The sequence below is a fragment of the Myxine glutinosa genome, chromosome 2 (assembly GCF_964187855.1).
Source record: "Myxine glutinosa chromosome 2, kmMyxGlut1.1, whole genome shotgun sequence".
Lineage (NCBI taxonomy): Eukaryota > Metazoa > Chordata > Myxini > Myxiniformes > Myxinidae > Myxine > Myxine glutinosa.
In genome coordinates, this window is record NC_136262.1 from 103,833,238 (window position 1) to 103,855,520 (window position 22,283).

The 22,283-nt window shown below is 42.6% G+C and overlaps 2 protein-coding genes across 4 annotated transcripts in view; one reads left to right on the forward strand and one right to left on the reverse strand.

Annotated features, from left to right (window-relative positions):
- FOCAD (focadhesin) overlaps positions 1–22,283 on the forward strand; it is a 101,948-nt gene that overhangs the window by 77,261 nt on the left and 2,404 nt on the right. For both annotated transcript variants that reach the window (XM_078772741.1, XM_068107602.2), the window contains 15 exons: positions 2,514–2,661; positions 6,869–6,988; positions 7,719–7,841; positions 10,536–10,613; positions 13,573–13,644; positions 13,866–13,968; positions 14,957–15,037; positions 15,510–15,638; positions 17,552–17,667; positions 18,622–18,849; positions 19,103–19,192; positions 19,300–19,477; positions 19,762–19,859; positions 19,960–20,226; positions 21,330–21,405. In XM_078772741.1, coding sequence (XP_078628867.1) covers positions 2,514–2,661; positions 6,869–6,988; positions 7,719–7,841; positions 10,536–10,613; positions 13,573–13,644; positions 13,866–13,968; positions 14,957–15,037; positions 15,510–15,638; positions 17,552–17,667; positions 18,622–18,849; positions 19,103–19,192; positions 19,300–19,477; positions 19,762–19,859; positions 19,960–20,226; positions 21,330–21,405 — 1,907 coding nt within the window. The remainder of the gene's footprint in view (positions 1–2,513; positions 2,662–6,868; positions 6,989–7,718; positions 7,842–10,535; positions 10,614–13,572; positions 13,645–13,865; positions 13,969–14,956; positions 15,038–15,509; positions 15,639–17,551; positions 17,668–18,621; positions 18,850–19,102; positions 19,193–19,299; positions 19,478–19,761; positions 19,860–19,959; positions 20,227–21,329; positions 21,406–22,283) is intronic.
- The window catches only part of ICE2 (interactor of little elongation complex ELL subunit 2), a 62,073-nt gene that overhangs the window by 1,031 nt on the left and 38,759 nt on the right, over positions 1–22,283 (reverse strand). The window lies entirely within an intron of this gene.

A 22,283-nucleotide genomic window follows, 5' to 3' on the forward strand; every position in this document is an offset into this window, starting at 1 on the left:
TTTTCATAGCAGCAGTGTTTTTTGGCTTTATAAGCACCTATAAAGGTACTGTGCATGATTGACTAAACTTTGAGCTGATGAAGATAGAGACAGCAAAGATCGAAATGGCAAAAGAGCATGATAAGTTGATTAACGAGATTCTCTTCGTTGTTGTACGAGCAGATATCTAAGTAAGTGACACCTAAACTGGAATTTGATCGTACATGCTGGGAAATTGGTCTAATTATCACTTTAAGGTTTATTTCAGTGTCATAAATGAGCTTGTGCATAAATTGCATTCAGGACACGTACATTTGTAGACGTGTGTTCTTTTATTTGAATTACCAGGGCATGAGTGGACAAATGGGCAACATGCATCATGAGCCATCAGTGCAGATCGGAATGCTAAACAGACAAATCAATTTTGTTTTTTATCATCTCGATGCAATTGTACAATTCCAACAAACTGGAAAGCTTCCTTGTGATGATTAATACCGATAATCAATCAATCAATTTGCCAAATCAGAGTTGATCAAGTTTGAATGTAACCTGAGCATTGTATTAACATTATCAGGTCACTGACTGCAAAGGATCCATTTGTCTCTCCTTTTTTTGTAGCCTTGATAAAGCTGATCATTTCTCGATATGCTTTGCACAATATAGCTCGAAGGCAATCAGAAAGTGGTAGTTGAAATTTGGAGAGTTTTTGTGGAACTATGAGGAGTCTGTGCCATTGGTTGTTATCTCCATATGCAGGTTTCAGAGGGTGGAACGGAGTCCTCCCAGATCTCGAAGTATCCACCTCCATTTCAGTAAGGGATCAAGATTCCAGTTTGTGAAGTTTTCTTATTCTCAAAGTTTTGTTCTGACGGCTCTTTTGAGGATCATCAATGAGCCTCGGACAGCTTCCAACTGTAGTTAGTTTATCCTAATATTCCCAGGGATGTTTTTTAAGATCTAAGATTAAAAATTTATTTAAGATTTTTAAGTCAAAAAAAATAATCTCTCAGGTTCTTTTTTATCATTCCCATTGCCCCAATAATCACTGGTACAATTTTTGCCTTCTTCAGCTTCCAGGATCTTTTCACTTCAATTTTGAGGGCTTGGTATATCGCTATTTTCTTGATTTATGCATTGTTTAGGCCAAAATCGTGGGGGATTGTCATCAATTAGCAATGCCTTCTTTTATTTTTGTACCTCAGTACTATATCCGGTCGCAATGCTTTGTGTTCAATGTTCATGCTTTATGGGATCATTAGGTCATGCATGAGCATTACCTCTTTGTTTTCAGTGATTGCTTTTGCTTTATGTTTCCACGAGTTTTCTGGAACTGAGGTATTGGGACTTTTGCAGATCTGCCAGTGGAATCTTCGACATACTTTGTTGTGCCTTGAGGTGTACAGCAGCTCTGACATTTTTTTTTTACATCTTGATAGGAGGTAGCTTGTACTTTCTGTTTCTACCCTGCAGAACCGAACCTTTTGTTGGGGGGGTTGGGGGGGTTGGGGTGTGTGTGTGTGTGTGTGTGTGTGTGTGTGTGTGTGTGTGTGTGTGTGTGTGTGTGTGTGTGTGTGTGTGTGTGTGTGTGTGTGTGTGTGTGTGTGTGTGTGTGTGTGTGTGTGTGTGTGTGTGTGTGTGTGTGTGTGTTTTAAAGAGGCTAAAGCAGCATAAACCACTTTTCTGCTGCATTTCTCTTTTATAAAACTATTCATTGTCTTTCCTTGATAACACACAGGATGTAAAAGTAGTCCTTCAAAAGCGAATTTTCTCAATGTCCACCCTTTCTTCCCCAACTCAACACAATAACTTCATCAATTGTGCAATATTGTGACATTCTTAAAGCTTCATATTGAGGGGCAGTCAAAGTTCATAGATCTGAGATTGGTGCTAAGAACTTCCCACCACCTGACATTGGCCATTGCAAACATTTTGAAGACGTAGCTTTTGAAATCCAATACACTCTCACCAACCTTCTTATACCAAATCAGAAACTGTCATTGAAGTGTCGTGAAATGTGTCTGAAGTAGTACATTGAAGGAATGGAAACCTGTTGACATGAATGTGAAATGCAGATATCTAACATTTGAACATTAGCATTATTATCTAAATTAGCATTAACATCTAAAGGTTAGCATCTAACATCTAAACATCATAACATCTAACATCTAACATCATCTAACATCTAACATGTTAGATAACATCTAACATATAACATCTAAAGGCATAAAGGATTAGCATTAGCATCTAAAGGTGGTTTTTAACATTTGAACATTAGCATTATGAAAAAATGTAGCACTGCCATCATGATCATGGGAGTCACATTTGAGACGCATTGGAGATGTTTTGGGTTATCTTTAGCACAATCCCTTTTTATCTTGCTTTGTGAACACACGAAACACAGATATCGTTAGAAACCACTTTAAGCATAGTCTCTGCAGCATAAGAATGAAGCATTAACAGCAAATAACAAATGTGCTGCAGTTAAAAAAAAAAAAAAAAAATACACCTGATTTGACCTGCTGTGTGTCATGCAGAGATGGCTGCATGCTGGGATTAGGCCTCGTTCTGTCTGCTCTTTGTCAAAGTGGTCAGGCTAATTGCCAAGACAAGTCTCGTCAAATGCTGTCCCGTCTCTCTGCTTGCCTCGCCGATGCCGCCCTGATCAGCCGACAATCATTGGAGGTGTGAGGCATGTTTCAAGAGCTAAACCTTTTGGTACTACATTTGCACAATGTCTATGTTCGCATCTTAAGAATATTTTATGATTGAGTCTTTAAACCTGTTCATTAGCAATTGACCTTTAATATTTACCTTATAAAATTATGACTTTCAGTAACATTTTTGTGCCAATATTGAAGGTGTCTTTTTGTGCCTAAAGATGCCATAGCATAAGAGAGAAGTCTTTTTGCATGGAAGAGCAATTTGTAGTTTTCCTTATTTTGGTCTTTTAATTTATATTCATCATTTAACTTTTCACTACTTCCTGGATATCCTGATGCTGCAATGTGTTTTAAACGACAGAGATCAAAGTTGGTAGAAAAGCTGAATGACAGAGGATTGAAAGGTCAACACCACCAACCAAAAAGGGGAACAGGGAGATGAGGTAAAGACGACCAAGCAATTGACAGTTAGCATATAAGGGACATGGAATGGCAATGGAACAGAGGGGGACAAGTAGATAAAGGCAAGCAGGTAAAACAGTAAATGTAGAGAAAACGAATGAACAAACAATTGAAAAATCACTCATAGAGCGACACTTGGTAAAAGAGAACAAAGTAGAATGGCACTCAGTAGAGCATCCTTTGGCCTCAAAAATAATTAATGGTTGAAGTCAGTGACCAGATATGCAAATCGTCTTCAAATTATAAGTTAATCAGATGAAAATTGACAATTTTAGAAATTTGGCCTATGTTGACCTTTTGGCCTATGTTGACCTCAAATATAATTTGTAGTTGAATTCAGTTAGCTGATATGAAAATCCTATTCAAATTTCAAGTCAATCGGATGAAAATTGAGGATTTTAGAAATTCGAAAAGGTTATTGACCTTTGGTCTATGTTGACCTTGTGACCTTTTGACCTCAAAAATAAATATGATTCTGTCGGATCACCAACTCTACCATTTGGTGAAGTTTCGTGAAGATCGGTTTAAAATTGTGACCTGCACGCAAGTATAAGTGAGCGGACAAACACACACACACAAACCGGAGTGATAAACATACTTATGAAAAAATGTTTTTTTACCAAGTATGTTGTGCAGAGCACGATATTTGTGAAATCCCTAAAACATGTGAAAATCCCTTGTGAAATCCAAATTTTACCTTTAAAATCATTTGTGGTTGAATTCAAAGACCAAATATGCAAATCCTCTTCAAAATTCAAGTCAATCCGATGAAAATTGAGGATTTTAAAATTATGACAAATTTGGTGACCTATGTTGACCTTTGGACCTCAAAATCAATAGGCTTCTTCCTTATGATCAACTCGACCATTCGGTGAGGTTTTGTGAAGATCGGTTTACAATTGTGACCTGTGTGTGATTGACGTACATACAGACAGACAGAATAACACACACGACCAACCAATCTACAGTACTTGAGAAATGTTCGATTTTAGCAAGTAAGAAACTGCAGTTGGATGGGAGAGAAGAGTTAAAGATAGATTGTTTTTTTTAATGTAAACTAGTTCCAAAAGTAATTGATTCTAGAGGAGACTAAAATAGGAGAGCAGCATAAAGAGTGAGAATAATATAGATCAGATGTTCGTTAGTAGGAATAGAGAACAACACGAGATGGCAATGGCGATGGCTCACCAGTTTAAAGTATTGAAATGTGTCTCCGTTAAGTGAATCCACAGACGGAAGAGGAAAAAAAGGCCTGTAGGAGAGTGATAACCTTGACCTGGATAGGATAACAATGTTTGCTGTTTAATGGATGATAACATGCTACCTTATTGCACTTGAGAGGAACGACAGGCTGAAAGGATTGGTTGGGTATAAACAAACAGATGAGGTGGCAGAAAATTGCTCTGCCAGCCATTTGTCTGTGATGGAAGAGAAGTAGGCCTTGCGTCTTGGTATCATAATCACATTGGACACCAATTACCCTCGGTGACTTAGATTCCAGTGCCTTAATGGGAGTTGGGCAAGATTTAGTAGTGCCAGCTTGCACACTGCCAAAAATCATTTTTTTGGTCTCAAACAAAAGTGAGAAAATATTTTCTTAAAATAAGCCGCAAGGAATACGCTAAAGGAAGTGCCGTTGCCCCTTCACATAACCTGCCTTCCATTGTTAAAGGGTAAAGTTGTCTTCTAAAATACCCACAAAAATTTCCAGCATGGATTTAAATAATTCCAATTAGTCCAAAACAAAATAAAATACCAGTTTGAAATTTTTTTAATGAAAAGCACGTTTTGCCACCCACCGGACTCTACGTCGCTGGGCCTTTCATGATCACAAGAAAGGTAAGCAGTGAACAATTATTCACTCAATACAATTAATCCCATGCCCATGAGCTTTGATGGCCCATCGCGTTACACGACAGATATTCAGACAGGCAGTGGAAACCTTATCCCCATGCAATGCTTGTGTAGGGTTGCTACTGTGGGTTTGGGGATGGGATGGGGGGGGGGGGGGGGAGGAGTTATGGTTGTGGAGCCTGGCAGGAAGAGAATTTTCTGGTCCTGCTCTCACAGTCCTACGACCTCTGAGCTGCTCGTCCTGAACTCACTCGCTCACCGCCCTCCACTCCGCTCTACTCCTCAACTCTTTTGTTCTCCCACACTTCAACCAACTCTGACTATCTCAACATCCCGAGCTCCCGTGTACTATTTTCACCCCTCAGCAGATAACAGGATTTGTGGCGGGCCAGAGGCAGGCAAGCTAATCGGGATCAGTGCTGAGAGAACGCAAGAATCCCAACACGTACAGACTTTTCATTCTTTGTAATCACCAAAAGAGCTCTCGCCATTTTGTGCCTATACAACAGGGTGTATCAAACCGGCCGTTTTTTTTTTGTTTTTTTAAAATATTCTCATATTGATCTTGTCATACTTTTTTTTTTTTGTTCCACTAGTCCCATATAGCATTTCTGTAAAATATTTCGGATTTTCAATTTTGTTGAGACCACCCGCCAGGATCGGGTAAAAATCGGGGACCCCCGCTAATGGGCCGCCTTGGCCAATTGTGAGGTTGGTTGGCACTCTGGGTCCTGGTTCCACCATTTCTGGTTCCTCACCGCCGAGCTGGTCCCTCTTGCACTGTTCAGTGACCTCGCTCCTCCACAAGCGTAAGGCGATATTAACTTCCGCATGCGTTATCTCAGGCCGGACAGCGCTCTCCTGGCTCCTCCAGAGTGGTTCAGCGCCGCATTTGGCAAGCCAAAGTTCTCGGCATCGATCACGTTGTCGACGACTCTGGTGAACTTGGTGGGACAGACCTGACTCGTGGTTTGTGTTTGAAGTGTTCCAGCTCGACCCGGCATTTCTCCTCCCCGGTGTTGGCGACTGGCCGACCCCCTTGATGTACTGTGCATCAGTGGCTAAGATTCAGGCAATCAACATCACGAACGACTGTGTCGAGCGCGGCATTAAGCTGAGCTCAGACTTCCTGTCGGTAGCACAGTATGAGCAGCACCTCTAGAACGTTGTGCAAGTTGTTGAGCCCAACAGGGCCTGTGAACCGAGCCTGCGTTTGAGGAAGCGATCAGCAGAAGCCACACTAACTAACCACACAAGAAGCCACACTGTCATGTTTTAAAGAGAAAATAACGAAAATTTGTCATGTTTCGAAGAGAGAATCATAAAAACTTTGAAACTATTATTCTTTTGTGGTTCGTTGGTTACCTGATTACCCAATTTTCAAAATTGGGGCGTTTGATGCACCCTCCTGTACAATGTGCAGCTTGTCATCCCTTTCTGTTTGAATCCTTTTTGTGTTTATGATGTCAAACGCTCTTACCAGACGAAATGCGTTGTGCAAGTTAATTAAAATGAGTTGTGAATCATACATGTTACTATGTTGCCTTTTAAAATGAGTCGGCCATTTTGAGGCTGCATTCTAAATTCCTGCCATGACCTATGTGGCAGAGGATGAACAGTGGCACAGCTGTTCCTCAGCAGTGATACGAACAGCAGATTGGATTTGTAATTGAAAGAATTACAGTTGAATATGCCTGTGCTCGCTACGGGTTGCACATACAACAAACAACAACAACAGGCATTTTAAGGCCATTTTCCATGCAAGAGTGGGGGTTAGCCTTGCGGTCCCCATGAACATGTTGCACATGTGTTGTACATGTTGTTGCACATGCACATGTTGTTGCACATGGTTGCACATGCTTTATTATTATTATTCTCTTTGAAGACAATGACCTGTAATTGTTCTGCACCAGGCGATTGGGAACGCAGTGGCATGTGCTTGTGTGGCGGCATTTGATGCGGGAATTCTGCCGGCTGAAGAGGCAGAGAATATCATGTCTAAGTTACGGATGCTGGTCGAGAAGAATCAGCAGGTGAGGTGCGGGAGGGAATGGGACTTGCTAAGATTGGACGTCATTAATATCGTCAAACTATGAACGATCTGTCTGAACTGTTGGCATGTGTGTTGGCATGTGTATGTGTGTTAGCATGTGTATGTTGTGTGCATGCATGCACAGATTTCAGCTCAGGGGTGGGGGGGGGGGGGGGGCATCAAATGATTGTTTATAAGGATGGAGGATGATGCAAGATGGTGTACTGTCAACCTCAAGCCCTGGGCGGAAGAGTGGGATTGAACAGCCTCAGCGTCAGGAAGGCAGTTCCCTAATGAGAGAAAGAACAGGGGTGGGCAAGCATTTGGCCGTTTAACCAAGTAGGTGTTTTTTGGGTAAAATCCTGCATCCTGGAGGAGCAGAGGATGAGTGTGTGTGTGTGTGTGTGTGTGTGTGTGTGTGTGTGTGTGTGTGTGTGTGTGTGTGTGTGTGTGTGTGTGTGTGTGTGTGTGTGTGTGTGTGTGTGTGTGTGTGAGTGAGTGAGTGAGTGAGTGAGTGAGTGAGTGAGTGAGTGAGTGAGTGAGTGAGTGAGTGAGTGAGTGAGTGAGTGAGTGAGTGAGTGAGAGACAGACAGAGAGAGAGAGAGAGAAAGAGAAAAATAGAAATAGAGATAGATAGATCAGGTTTTCACTATAGATTATTGTGACTTTTGAATGCACTTGCACCATCTTATGAAGAGCACATTGATATAAGTGTGCATTTCTGTGCCCAGAGTGGAGGCCTCTCCCTTTCCTTGGGAGCTGTTGTCTCTGGTCTGTCATGCTGTGGTCATGGCCAAGCTGAGGAACTGGCATCTCGGTTGTTTTCTGCATGGACGAAGCTGCTGCTTGCAGAGGTATACATAATTCGAAGTTGCTGCTCCCAACAGCCACTTTAATATAATGATAAACGAGCTAAGGCTCATAATAGAGCTGGCACACAGACACACACACACACACACACACACACACACACACACGGACACTCTGACAAGACAAACACAACAAACCCACTGAGCTTGGGGGTAGAACCGTCACTACAATCACTTCTCGGGATACTCTGGGTACCAGCGACGTCATAAAAATGGCGCCGCTTTTCTCACTGTACTCAGCGAGCATTTCCTCCTCCCCATGGATGCCAACCGAAGGGGATTGTCCGTGCTCTATCCTTTTCAAGCAAGGAAGCAGCACGTACTATTTTAAAGTGTTTGGTATGACTTGATCCAGGCCAAACCAGATGGTTGTTTTTTAGGAGACACCATCTCCTTACTGGATGGCCGTTGGCCCCCTATGGGAGCTTATTTGCCCTTTGCCAGGTGTTGTCTTTGGTCCTGGCAGGATGTCAGTCATCCTCCCCACTAGCAAAGCCAGCGAGTGGTGTCGGTTTAGTCGCCGACGACCCGACCATGCGGCAGGTAGCACTAGGTTACATGTTACCAGTGTCAGTCCAAATACTGACCAGACTAAAAAAATTAACGAAGTACAAGATCGAGGCTCGTGTAGGAGCTAACATTAATCACATAAAAACAAACTGACACATAAAACATAAGATAAAGGCAGCGGGAAACAAGATGGGGAGAAAGAGGGAAGCACTCAAGTACAACAGCAGAGAACAGGGACATCGGGAGATCTGTGGGATGGAGAGGGCTTGGGGGGGAGCGGGCATGGGAAGGAAGTGGAGGGGGGGGGGGGGGGTTGGGAGAGGTAGAAGATACATGGACACTGCTCCGACTTCCAGGAAAGAAGTCGGTATTTCAAAAAAGTGGATCTGGGGATAATTAGCGGGGGTAGAAAAGATCAAGGTTTTGGATGGAGGAAGATAAGAGATGGTGATTAACAGCTGTTTTAATGACTTGGAGGGGGGAGTGGGATTGAAGAGAGTGGGAGTTTGTTCCAGAGGTGGGAGAAAAGAGAAATGAAGGAGTGAAGGTGAATAGAGAGTCTTGATTTTGGCAGTTTCACCATAAGAGGGTTGCTGGCAGATCTTGTGCGACCTGTAGGAATATTTGGGAGACAGAGCACAGAGAGAGCTGGGGGAGCAAGACCGGAGAGGATTCGGTAGAAGACAGAAAGACCACCAACCTACCTGCGGTGAGTGAGTGAAAGGCCCTCGGAGTTAGCTTCATCGCAGGAGATTCCAATGATTCTGAACGCTTTGGTTTCAACAGCGTGAAGACAAGCTAGGTGTGAAGACGGAGCACCGGCCCAGAGGGGAGAACAGTATTCCATTGAGCTACAGATGAAAGCCTTGTATGTGGTGAGGAGCTCAGGTGTGCCTAGGAAGGACTTCGCACAATGGAGGATGCCCAGTCGGCGACTGGCGTTGGAGGCCAGCTTGGAAATGTGGTTTTCCCAGGAAAGATCATGGCAGATAGTGAGACCCAAAAGCTTGAGTGACAGAACTTCTTGGAGAGGATTGTTGAGAAAGTAGATGGGAGGGTTGTCCAGTCGATCTTTTCGGAGAGACATAGCAAGAGTGTGAGATTTGTCAGGATTGAAAGACATGTTCCACTTGTTTGACCAGTCCGTGATTTTGTCCAGGTCTGCAGAGTGAGGAGGCTGCAGACTGCCGATCTGAGGGGTGAGGTACGGAACGGCAGATAGTGGAGTCATCAGCAAAGCGATAGACAGGATTTTCCAGAGAGTCGGAGAGATCATTGATATAAACCACCTTAAGAGGCCATTTTTCCCTGCAAAGCGGGGGTTGGCCTTTTTCGGGAACCGTGGTTGTTGTTGTTTTTTTTGGTCCCCTTTTTGAAGCAATGTTTTACGGCCGGATGCCCTTCCTGACGCCAACCCCTTTTGCCGCCTTTTACGACAAACAGGGAATTACCAGTGAACTGGTACTCAATTAGCCGACCTCGGAAGGATGACAGGCTGAGTCAACCCCCCTGGCGTTAATTCAGCGATCGACCGGGATTCGAACCCAGGATCCTAAGCCGGCACCCTAGCTGCTAGCCCAACACCAGGGTCTCTGTTTCTGATGAAGACCAGAAAAAGCACAGGGCCCAGAACACTGCCTTGGGGAACTCCAACCTGAACAGGAAGGGGAGATGAGAGAAATCCATTCAGGGCCACACGTTGACTACGACTAGAGAGGAAGTCTGCAAGCCATGCATGGAGATTTCCATGGATACCATTGGAAGAGAGTTTGGTGAGCAGAGCGGGGTGCCAGACCGTATCGAAGGCACCGTGATATGTCAAGGGAGACAGCTATAATTTCCTGCACTAACTTCTAACTTGTAACTAACTTCTAACTTCATTTGCACTCTTAATTTCCTCCAAATTCTAATCCCACAACACATCTTTCTGTTGAGTAGTTTATGTATTGCAAGAGGCTTACAAATCATGACCTTTGGCGTAGCGTTGTAAACCAACTGCTAAAGCCCGAATCTGTATGTAGAAGTTTAAATATTGAGGTTGTTGATAGTTTATGTTAACTCTGACTGTATTTGTCTTCTCTTCTTCTTCTTCCCTGGTGATTTTGTTTGTAAATTGTGGCATTGTTATTTTTTATTGACCATTGATAGCGTAACCTTTTTCTGTGCCAGAGTTGCCCTACCATGCAGCGGCTGGCCGCAGCAAATGGCCTGGCAGGCCTCGCAGGCATGCAGAACCAGTTCGTACAGGTGAGGCTTGCAAGTTTGAAATCGGAATCTGTTCCCTTGTAGTGCACGTGCACGAGTTTGAACCAAATGGTGCTCCAGGTTTGGTAAGCAGCATCTTTATAACTTCATACTGTTCACGAAGTAAAGATGAGATGATGGACGTGATGAGTCATAAAGTCCCAAACTCCTGGCGTTTTAAGTTAACATTATGGAAGCAATTTGACTCAATTCCAGGGAGTTCCATGGGACACTCTGTTGCCAATATGGATTATTTAAATGGGAACTTTTATCAGACTTTCTTGAATTATTTGGTTTTAAAACCAGACTTTCTTAAATGTCGTTATCGAAGGACGAGTGCCTTCCTTCTCAAGAGTTTCTGCCATAGTATACACAGGCACACACACGTGCACGCACATTTATTTATTTATATATATATATATATATATATATATATATATATATATATATATATATATATATATGTATGTATATATATATATATACTGTATATATATATATATATATATATATACAGTCATCCCTCGCTATATCGCGGTTCACTTTTCGCGGCTTCGGTACATCGCGGGTTTTTCTCGCTAGTATATGTAAAATTATATCGCCGATTTTTCGCTATATCGCGGGATTTTGCGGTATAAATGTATTTTTATATACTATTATTTTAAATATTTTTGTGGTAAAATAAGCATTTACTAGCCTAAAAAATGAAAAAACGTAAAAAAATAAGAAAAATACAGTTATTAAAACATATTACAAGAAATAAAATACTGTACATAGTGTACAGTAGAACAGTAGACAGAGACAAAGAGTCGTGCGTATGGAAAACGCAGATGCGGCAGCTTCCATTTGCGCTAGTTACCCAAGTAATGGGTAACTGTAATGCTCTTTCTGGCTGTGCAGTACATTCATCATCGTCATCACCTTCATCGTCATCAGTACTGCACAGCTAATTCATCATCATCTTCATCACGCAAGTTGTAGTATTGAAGAGCCGTGGCTCTTGCTTGATACGGACGAAATGACGGGCAAGACACAAACTCGTCCGAGAAGATATTTATTCTCAAAACCAACTCGGGAACACTGAAAAGCCCATTTATCGGGCTGCATTATAAAGCACAACCAGAAACCGAAAGCCACGCCTCTCAAGCGTGGCGTGCTTCGGCGGTCACGTGATCAACAGGTGTAGCTGATTATACCCGCACGCGCGGCACGCTTTGGCGGTCACGTGACCAGCTACTCTGGCACCGGGGATCCCCGCCGGTGACGTCACCGGCTGGAGCAAGGAGATTCTGATGCTGGTCTTGCTTGGGGAACCCATGGGTCGCTACAGTATCTTCAATCGTGAGTACCCATTAGAATTTTATATGTTGTTAAAATTACGTATGTTTAAGAGTGTAAAAAGTGTTTAAGAGTATAGGAAGTGTTTATAAGAGTATGGGAAAGGTTAATAAGAGTGTGGGGAGGGTCATAAAGCTTTAAAATATATATAAATAATAAAATAAAAATATGGTCGCTACTTCGCGGATTTTCGTCTATCGCGGGGGGTTCTGGAACGTAACCCCCGCGATAAACGAGGGATCACTGTATCTATATATATATATATATTGTTGCGGATATGAGAATGTTTTTTTTTTTGTTGTTGTTGTAGTGTAAATTGTTGTAAAGATCACCCTTTGTAAATGTCATGATCCTTGTAAATACCTCCGTAGTGTAAAGGTCAAAGGGCGTCTCGGTAGTTATTCCATAAACACCACATTGCAGGACACGATAAAACCCTTGTTCAGTAGCTATTATCTTATTATGTGTTTTAGGGTAAGGCCTTGTCGTCCATTAACATGACACTCCATTGCACCGAGTAAAAGAGGTAGATTCCCTTCATTCCCATTCCCAAAACCTCCATTTCCCCTTTCGTCAATGCCAGGCCTCAATTGCCATTGCCAATTACATCCCCTCCAATTGCCGCCATTGACCACGAGGCAGGGTCGGAGGAGAAGGGCGTGTCTCCACCTCGTCATAGAGGGGAGGAGTGAGCCAGCCCCGAACAACCAACCGAGCACGAGGGGTTTGGTTTGAGAGGGCGGAGGAAGAGCGTTTGGGGGAGGTTCGCAAAGGTTGAGGGGCGGGGCCGATATAACCCGCTGCGGGGGCGTTCCCCAGAGAGAGATGAGTCCAAGAGGGGAGCTGAAAGGCTGAGCTGAGCTGCGTGGTGAGGTGCAAAGGAAAGAGCTGGGTCGTCAGAGCAGAGCTGAGTTGTGAGGTCCAAAAGCAGAGGTCATCCAGGGAAGCGCAAAAGCCTGCTATTCGTCACCTTGCTCGCCAGCGGCAGCATCTACAGCAGCAGCAGCAGCAGCGTCCCCAGCAGCCACAACGCTCGCCAGCCATTTGGGGCCTGGACGGCGGTTTGGAGCAGGGCCGCGGAGGAACGGCAGCTGCCCAACGCGCCGATTCGTGCTGCCGAACCAGTGGACTTTCCTCTCCTTCCAGCCAATTCCTATCATCATTCCCCGCGTGAGTCTGTGTCTTCGTTTGTTCTGTCCTGGGTATTAAGTAAGCCTGTTAGATAAGTTAATAATTTGCACTGCGTCACCTGCGTCTCATGTCCCTGTACATAATCGTGACTGCTCCTTTTTGCTTACGTGTACATAATAAACCCCGTTACTCTTATGTACGTCTTCTTCTTCCTCTTTGCATTCGGTCGCTTTAGAGTTTTCCAGATTGAGTATCTGTGGCGTGATACGGCCAACGTTTGGGTGAATCGGGTTTAGTCGGGGAACAACTGTTCGGCCGCGGTTATACCTCCGCTCGGTAAAATAACATCTAATCCGCGGACCGTAACAAAAAAATATATATATATGTATATATATATATATATATATATATATATATATATATATATATATATATATATATAATGCCATAATTGTTTTGCATAATGCATTTGATTATTGTCTCGACTTTCCAGATACAAACTGAGCTCATGCAAAGCACACATGTGCAGCAGCGAGTGCAGGAGACGGTGAGAGTCGTAACGCAGGTACGTTGAGATGTCTCCTGCCTTATTGTTGTCCATCTTGCTGCTGGACACTCTTCACTTTAGTAATTACAAATACATATATTTAATTTTATACATGAGATTGAACTATGAAAATGGAAACAAAGATTTGTTTGAGGTTTGAAAACGCTCCACGTGCTCTTCCAACCCCATGCATTCTTCTAATCCTTCATATCACTATCTCCCCAACTCCTCGTCAATAGGTTATCTCATTCTCAGGAGCTGTTGGGCTTCAAGCCATTGTGGCATGGCTACTGGGAAACCTCCATCTCTGTAGTAATTCCAGGACTCAGGCCAGCTCAGCAGGTAAGGCCTAGATCATTTGATTGTACCTGTTTATTATCATAGTTCATCAGATTGATGTCGTTCATTTGCAAGACTCGTGTCGCAACGATGATTATTAGCTCACCTGGAACGAAGTTCAGGAGACCTTATGCGATGGCACGTTGTCAGTCCGTCCATCCGTCAGTCCGAAAACACTTGAAACTTCTTCTCCAAAACCGCTGATGGGATTGCGACCAATTTGGCACAAATGATATTTGTTGTGTTGTGACTAAAGTTTGTTCACAGCATTTAAAAAAGATCGGGATCTAAGGGGGTTTACCGGGGTCAAAGTGGATCCAGGTTTGACCCCCAAAATAGGAATTTGCTTTTTCCTCTGAAAACGCACACAATTTTGATGAAACTTGACCACAACCTTCATCACCCGTGATGTACCGAAGTTTGTTCACGGCACTAAGAAAATCAAAGTCTACGGGGGGTCAAAGTGGGTTCAGGTTTGACCCCCCAAAATAGGTACAGGTATTTGCTTTCTTCTCAGAACCGAGACACACAATTTTGATGAAACCTGACCGCAACATTCACCACCCGTGATGCACCAAAGTATGTCCACGGCATTAAAAAAAATCTGTCCCTTTAGGTTGGGGGTCTACGGCGGCTTGCCTCCCAAAATATGTATTTGCTTTCTTTTCAGAGACTACACGTGCAATTTCGATGAAACTTCACCACAACCTTAATCACCCATGATGTACCAATGTTTGTTGAAGGCATTAGAAAAATTTGTGTCTTAGGAGGTATATGGGGTTGGGGGAGGTGGGGTTGCCCCCCAAAATAGGTATGTTTTTCTGTTTGTTTTGAAGTCTTATGATTATGTTGGTATGATTCTACATGCTGCCCTGTATTTTAGCAACCATTGAAATTGGTTTAAAATACCCTTAGTCGGTGCAGTATTCTGTTTATTCCACCAGGTGAGCGCCATGGATATTGCCCCCATGTTTTTAATTTTATTTTGCAGCACCACCAAATTACAGTTACCTTCCTGAGACTAGCGTGATATCTCCGGCTGTGGATCTGCTGATCGAGACTGGCAGGAGAGGTACACACCATCCACATACAGCTTGCTTCATGATCGTCTATAACTCTTCCGATAATTACTAATGGAAGTGAGAATGACCACTTTCTAAGATTTAACTTTTATCATTATCTTTCTCTAATCTTTAACCAGGTAAGCATGGCCTGCTGTCTTCAGGGCCTCAACCATAATCTGGAAGTTGTCGGCCATAACCAAACCTGAACTTGCACACCCAATATGGCTCAAAGTTAAGATTTGTTTTAACATTCCAAGCAAAAGCTTGTTCAAGAATCAGAACACCTTGTAGTACAAGATGTTGTTAAATCTCTCGCTCAAAACAAATAATGTATACTGTACAGGTGTTGTCACTCTTGGGATTCCAACCTCTCGTCATAAAACTACCTGCCAGAATTATTTCACATACCCGGACAACAGGAAACAAAAACTTTATTTGAAAATTTTCACCTGAAAGGCTTCTCAACATTCCCCATCGTAGGTGCAGAGGCTGTAACAGTGGGCCAGGTGTGTGTCGTGCTTGCCTCTCTGCGGGCTGGTGCTGCCTGTCGCCCCCTGCCGCCTTTAGACTGGATCGCTGTGCTTACACCTCTGTTCCGACTCGATCTTGGTGGGTGATTCGGATATATTGTCCACTCAAGTTGTGTTGCACCCCAATGATAAATTACTACCGTAAGTTAATGTCTTGCAACAGAAATTTCTTGCACAGAACAGAAATTTCCTCTGAAGATTCAAAAAAAACTTTCTTCTGAAGTAACATCTGGTTCATAGAAAATATAAACATTGCTTAAATCCACAACAAGGAGACCAAAGACTATCCTTGCAAATAAAAACAAGCCTTCTCCAGCATATCTTGCTTTCAAATTCTCCAATTGTTGATGGTTAATTCAGCATTTCGCCGTGGGTTGTTCGGCATTTGGACCACCTGCACTTGCATAATAAAATGGTGGGAAGATGCTTTTTAAATGACGAACAGGAGGCCAGAAGCTGTTCCTTTGGCCATTTGTTTTGCCTTCACCAGTAAGACACCCTGCCTTTCTCACCAGTGTCTAATTGGAGTTCAGGTTAACCCACTTTGCAAGTTTCTGCACATTTTCCTGTGCACACGTGAACAGGAAAAGCCTGGTAATATTTTGGGCACCCACAAAAACGATAAACACATTGCTGCATCCACAGGAATTACTGGGAAATTCACTAAATGTCTAATTACTGCTTCTCAGTAGGTTTGTTACATCCGCCACCAAAGGTGGACTGAGGTTATGTATTCACCCGTTTCTTTGTCTGTGAACCGGATGTCTCAAAAGTTATGGACGGATTTGGACACAACAGTGGTGGTTTAGGTATGACATTAGCCAATTGATTAAGAAATTAATTATTTTACGATTATTGTATACCGCTTCTTTCTTATGCCATCTCCAGGCGCTGCATGATGTCATTGCCGGGCACAGAAGGGGCCCCGGCAATGACGCATGCTGAAAGGGAGTACTCGGTTTTTACTCTGGTTTCTTGTTTGTTTGCTTTTTGTCCGGGCAATATCTCAGCCATCCTTTGAGCTCGGAAGCTGAAATTTGGGCACAATAGTGAGCAAGTGCTTTGGAAAAAACGGCATTTTTTTCTTTTTTGATTAATCAATTAATTGATTAGTTATTTAATTATTATCAATTAATTAAGTACTTATTTATTTCCTTTCTCGTCTGGGCAATATCTCAAGCACCTTTTGAGCTAGGAAGCTGATATTTGGACACAACAATTACCAAGTGATTTGGCTGTAAAGGCTATTTTTGATTTATTGATTAATCAATTAATCGATTAATTATTTACTTTTTTATTAATTACCTAATTAATTTTCAAAAAGTTAGATTCGGATAAAGCAGTGGTCATTTCGGTCTGCTATTAGACAATTAAGAAATTAATTATTTTATGATTATTATTTATTTTTTTCATTTACACAATTAATCAATCAATTATTGTGCACCGCTCCCTCACAATTTCGTCTCCATGTGCTGCACGGCGGCATTGCTGGGCACCTTAATCGCCCCGGCAATGTCGCACACTGGAGGATATGTTATTTATTTGTTTGGCATGGGTACTTTGAATGTATCTGTACTTGTTCGAGTTTTCTTTCACTCGAGACATTTTCATGACTGTGATTTGAGGATGTGACTAATTGTATTTGGTTTTCCAGGATTTGACTGCATGGTCAGCAAGCGCATTGTGGTCATAGCTCTTTGTAGCTGGGTTGGAAAGCCATCATTCATTGGTTTTCGCCCTTTGACCTTTTGTTTGTACAATTTATTTAATGATGCACTGATTTTACTCCTACAGTTATTTTAAGTTTGTTAATGATGCAAAATTGTTTATTTGTGATTAATTTAGAAACCCATTGTGTAGCCTTGGCCTTTTGCAAATAGCCACCTGTCCTGGCACAAAACCTCCCAGGATGATGCCACTCCTATTTCCTGTAAATAAAAGCCAACAAAACGTTTGTTTGTGTGTAGTGAGTGTTGCATTCGTATACTACAGGAGTGGAGGTGCAGCAACAATGCATTCAGCTGCTTGCAAGCCAAGCTGCTGCATCCAAGAGTGCTGCCAGCATGCTGACCACATTGCTGACCAGGCCTATGTTGCCTTCGCTGCAGGTAAATACCAAAAATGAAACTGATTTGAACCATGTCGTACACCATTGATTTATTCTTAGCGGTTAGGGTGCCGGCTTGGGATCCAAGGATCCTGAGTTCGAATCCCGGTCGATCGCTGAATTAACGCCAGGGGGGTTGACTCAGCCTGTCATCCTTCCGAGGTCGGCAAATTGAGTACCAGCTTGCTGGGATGAATGATCCCGGTGTGTACCCCGATTTAGAATAGGTACACCATATCCCTGCGCATCGAAGAGGTGACTAAAGAAAGGGTTGGCGTCAGGAAGGGCATCCAGCCATTAAAACATTGCCTCAAACAGGGAACCATGATTGTCATGGGGCCCTTAAGGCTAACCCCCGCTCTTGCGGGGAAAAATGGCCTTAAAACGATCATTCATTAATTCATTAATTAAGACCTGATGGAAATATATTTTTTATGTCTCCGCCAACAAAGTCGCAGGAGGCATTATGTTTTTGGTTTGTCCGTCCGTTTGTCTGTCTGTCCGTCCATCCGCGATAGGTTTTCTTTACTAACTTTGTAACTTGAGAACGGCTGAAGTGATCCAAGTCAAACTTAGTACCGGTATACGTATATATATATATATATCTATATATAATGATGTAAAGATGAACTGATTAGATTTTGGGGTCAAGAGGTAAAAGGTCAGAGGTCCCATTATGTAAAAATTATGTCGCTGCGCTAACTTGTGAACCAGTGATGGGATTTTGACCAAACATGGTACAAGTAGATATTATGATGAAAAGATGAACCGATTAGATTTCGGCATCAAAGGTGAGAGGTCATGTTGGGTAAAAATGTGGTACAAGTATGTATAATGATGTAATGTGGGCAGAAGCATATCTGTCGACGTCGAAGAAGTGTCGTTCTAGTTATTTAATTTATTTATCTTGGGGTAAAAGTTGGTTAAAAGGTAGTTTTAACTTGCATTTATGCAGGCAGGAAACTTGACAGAGATGTGGAGGTGTCTGTCACTCTGGTTGCACCATGTACCAGAAAACAAACTGCAAGCCTTCTTGGAAATGCCCAGTGGTTGTGTACCTTTGCACACTCTCCTGCATGGCCTGCACGAGGCACTTGCATTGCCAGGCCTGCCACTTTCCTTGTACAAAGTGTTGCACCAGGCCTTAAGTACCTTCTTTCTACAACTTCCCAAGGATCCTGCGGTAACCATTTTTTAACGATGGATGTTAGAGACCTTTGCACTTGCCATTGAATGTAAAATTCACTTTGCGGCTCGCGTAATGGGTCGTAAGTTTAATTGATTCATTCGGTGGCTCATTCGGATTGATTCGGATTCATAAAGGTGGCTTTTCAATGTAACAAGCTGCTCTTTTCCCTCTCAAGGAAGTTGAGACCCACTATATTCGGTTCTCTCCATAAATCTCAATGTCTACCCTAAACTTTCTTCCTACACAGCTGTCTGAGCTGAAAGTGTACACAGAGGCAGCTCAGTGTCTGTCCAGACTCACAGATGAAGACATAGACACAGTCACAGATGTTGACAAGGTGTGTTTTATGCATACCTGATTTATCAGTCATAATTATCACTGTTCGAGTATTTTTTCTCAGGGTCTTATTTTGTGACCATTTCTTTTCCTTCTGTCCCTGTCTAGGCCGGTTTACTTAGAGCCACGCTGGCGCGTTCCCTCATGGTGGTGGATGGCCGCGTACCTCTCATGGCTTTGAACGACTGTGTCCGTGCTTCCGTGGGCCACCCGCTCGGCTACAATGTCTGCTGGGTGTTGCTGCAGGCTTTATACCAAGCTCGACTTTCTCCAAAACCCAGTACAGGTAGCCACATGTAAGACTACTTAATGTTGGTAGTGTTGTTGAAGGAAAGACGAGCTCTTCATTTTCCTGCCATTTCATCCTTTTACTTTTACTCCCATATTTCACCAAAGTTCATCCCTGTTGTTGAGCTCAACATTGACTCATTATGTCCAATAACAGAGGTTCTTGCAAAAGTTAAAACGTGATTATACTTTCCGACAGTTGTCCCTCTGGATAGTTCACACTGCCACTTATTTCATCAATATATTGGCAAGAATGTTATTTTACTTTGAGGCATATTTTAGGAGCATCAGAACGTCTCGAGTGGCTGCTGGAGCTAATGGGACACACCAGAGGCATCGCCTACCGTGCCGTACCAGTGTCGGGCAGTACGGTTGCGCAGGTTCGACGAGCCCCATCATTTGTGCAATCCCTTTTTCCACTTACTGTGTTGGAAAATAACCGGTCCGTTGTCCAACCTTTGGTATTTTTGTACACCGTAGGCTGTCCGTCTGCTGTTAACTGTGTTTGGAGTGGCGGTGTTGGCCTGGGCAGATGACTCGGCTCCATTGCTGCTTGGACTCTCCTCCTCATGGCTTGCCTGGAAACTAGTAGAAGCCAAAAGCGAGATTCAGCCTTGCAGCACCACGACTGTCACGTTGGGTCTATCACAGTTTGGCACTCAAGGAGCAGACCAGGCTCTCAGTCTGCTACCTTACTCTTTGCCACAGCTGTTAATAAAGGAGCCATGGAAGCAATGTGCAGACAAGGTGCTGATTGGGTGTGGGAGAGGGTTGGGAAAGGGGAAGCTTACATAACTCTATTGATGTAATGTTTGTGCATCATTTGAAGATCATGGAAAGGGATAATCCAGGTGTACTTCTGATAACTGTGTGACCTCGAGTCCTTTAAGCCTTTGGATTTTAGTTATTAAAAAAAATAAGAATGGACACATTTACTGGATTTTGCTCCACAAACTCATTTGAGATTTGAAAATCCAGAAGGGAAAATCTCTCGGGCAGAGAATCCCAGTCTGTGCACCGCATTAAATCGATGTTTGTGCAATGTCGTCGTGCAGTTAACGAACCATTGCCATCATGTTGTATAATCACTGATCACATGCGTTCTTTCGTCCATGTTGCGGACTTCACGTGTCCTTTTCATTTGTCCACGTTGCCCTCCCCGTTCACGTTTTTCTTTTTTAACCACGGCCGAGGATAGGTTTTGGCAAAAATCTGCATGTGTTCATGTGAATACCCCACCAATGGAAATGGCACGATCACCACCTTGTGGACTGGGAAGTGATAATCTAAACGAAGTTTGGAGCGAACTCGAATACCAGAACGCTCATTACCTGCACCAACCCATAAATGAAGACGAGCTACGAGTTAATACCACAATAGTTCGGTGAAGCGGAAGTTAAGGAAGGTAGTTTATTATGGAAAGGTAGTTAAGTTAAGGAAGGTAGTTAAGGAAGGTAATGATTCAATATATATATATTATATATATATATATATACACAATATATATATATATATATATATATATATATATATATATATATATATATATATATATATATATATATATATATATATATATATATATATATATATATATATATATATATATATATGTTTTATTTATTCATTAGAATTTTTTTTTTTTTTTTTTTAATTGATGCTATGTGCTGATGCTTGGTCGAGCTTCATTGCAGAATCCCTATTCTTTCTAAATGCTATAATCCTTGCTGTCCAGTTCATTCTGAGATGTGCAGTGTGAACAGTATGATGATTTGTTCCTGCTGGATGTTAGTTACAAGGGACTTTTGGCTTCTGCTAAAATCTGATCCTGAATGGCCTTTTCGGTACAGTTCATTGATTGGTTGAGCGGAATGGTGGAACTCCCAACAAAGACCGTCGGTGAACAGCTGACCGTAACGCTCAAGGGTAAGGTACCATCATCATAACTTGTAGTGATAACAAGCTCTTCCTTCCCATCATTTTTGTAATTACTCCTCCTTCTTTGTTGTTACTCCTCCTCAACAATGGAGTAATTGTTGTAATTACTCCATTGTTGTAATTACTCCGCTTCCCAAACCACCGACAGTCAAGTAAGAATTTCCACCAAGTTGCGGGTTACCGCCGCTTCCTTCGCTTTAAAATTAACATTCTGCTTTGAATGCAGATTCATCGGGCCACACTCACAAAACATCCCATCATCAGTGCTTCCTGGAGATTTTGATCCTACGAAGGCCGTTTTAAAAATAATCATTCACATTTGTGTTCAAAATGGTCAATGGTTTCTCTCGTATGTTAGAATATGTTCCTTGTCTTCATCAAAGGGTGCGCCTGTTTTATGTGAGAGGCACGGAAAACGTCTCTGCAGAGCCATCGACGCAAACGAGGGCAAATTCCAATGACACGTGCACAATGGTTTCAAACATTGAACTTGTGAAACTCTGAAATGAATTGCATGTGGACAAAGCACTTGCATGATGTGAATATGTCTGAATGAATATGTCCCTTAGATGAATATGTCCCTTAGACGGACATTAAATTTAGCGTCCTGTCTACCGGCATTAGGTGGTGGATGTTAAAGATCCCACTGTGTCTGTGAAGAGTTTGCAAACTATCGCCAGCACCATGAACAAATTCCAGCCCTGACTTCCTGAGTCAGAATGGCGACCCAACCAGGATTGTGGCCTAGTGACTGCTTTGGCAGCGCAAACGCTCTGCAGGTGATGTTTTTTGTGATTGTTTGACTCTTTATCAGTGTGAGGGAGAGCAAATCTTCTTCTCTCAGCATTTGTGAACAATTGTTCATG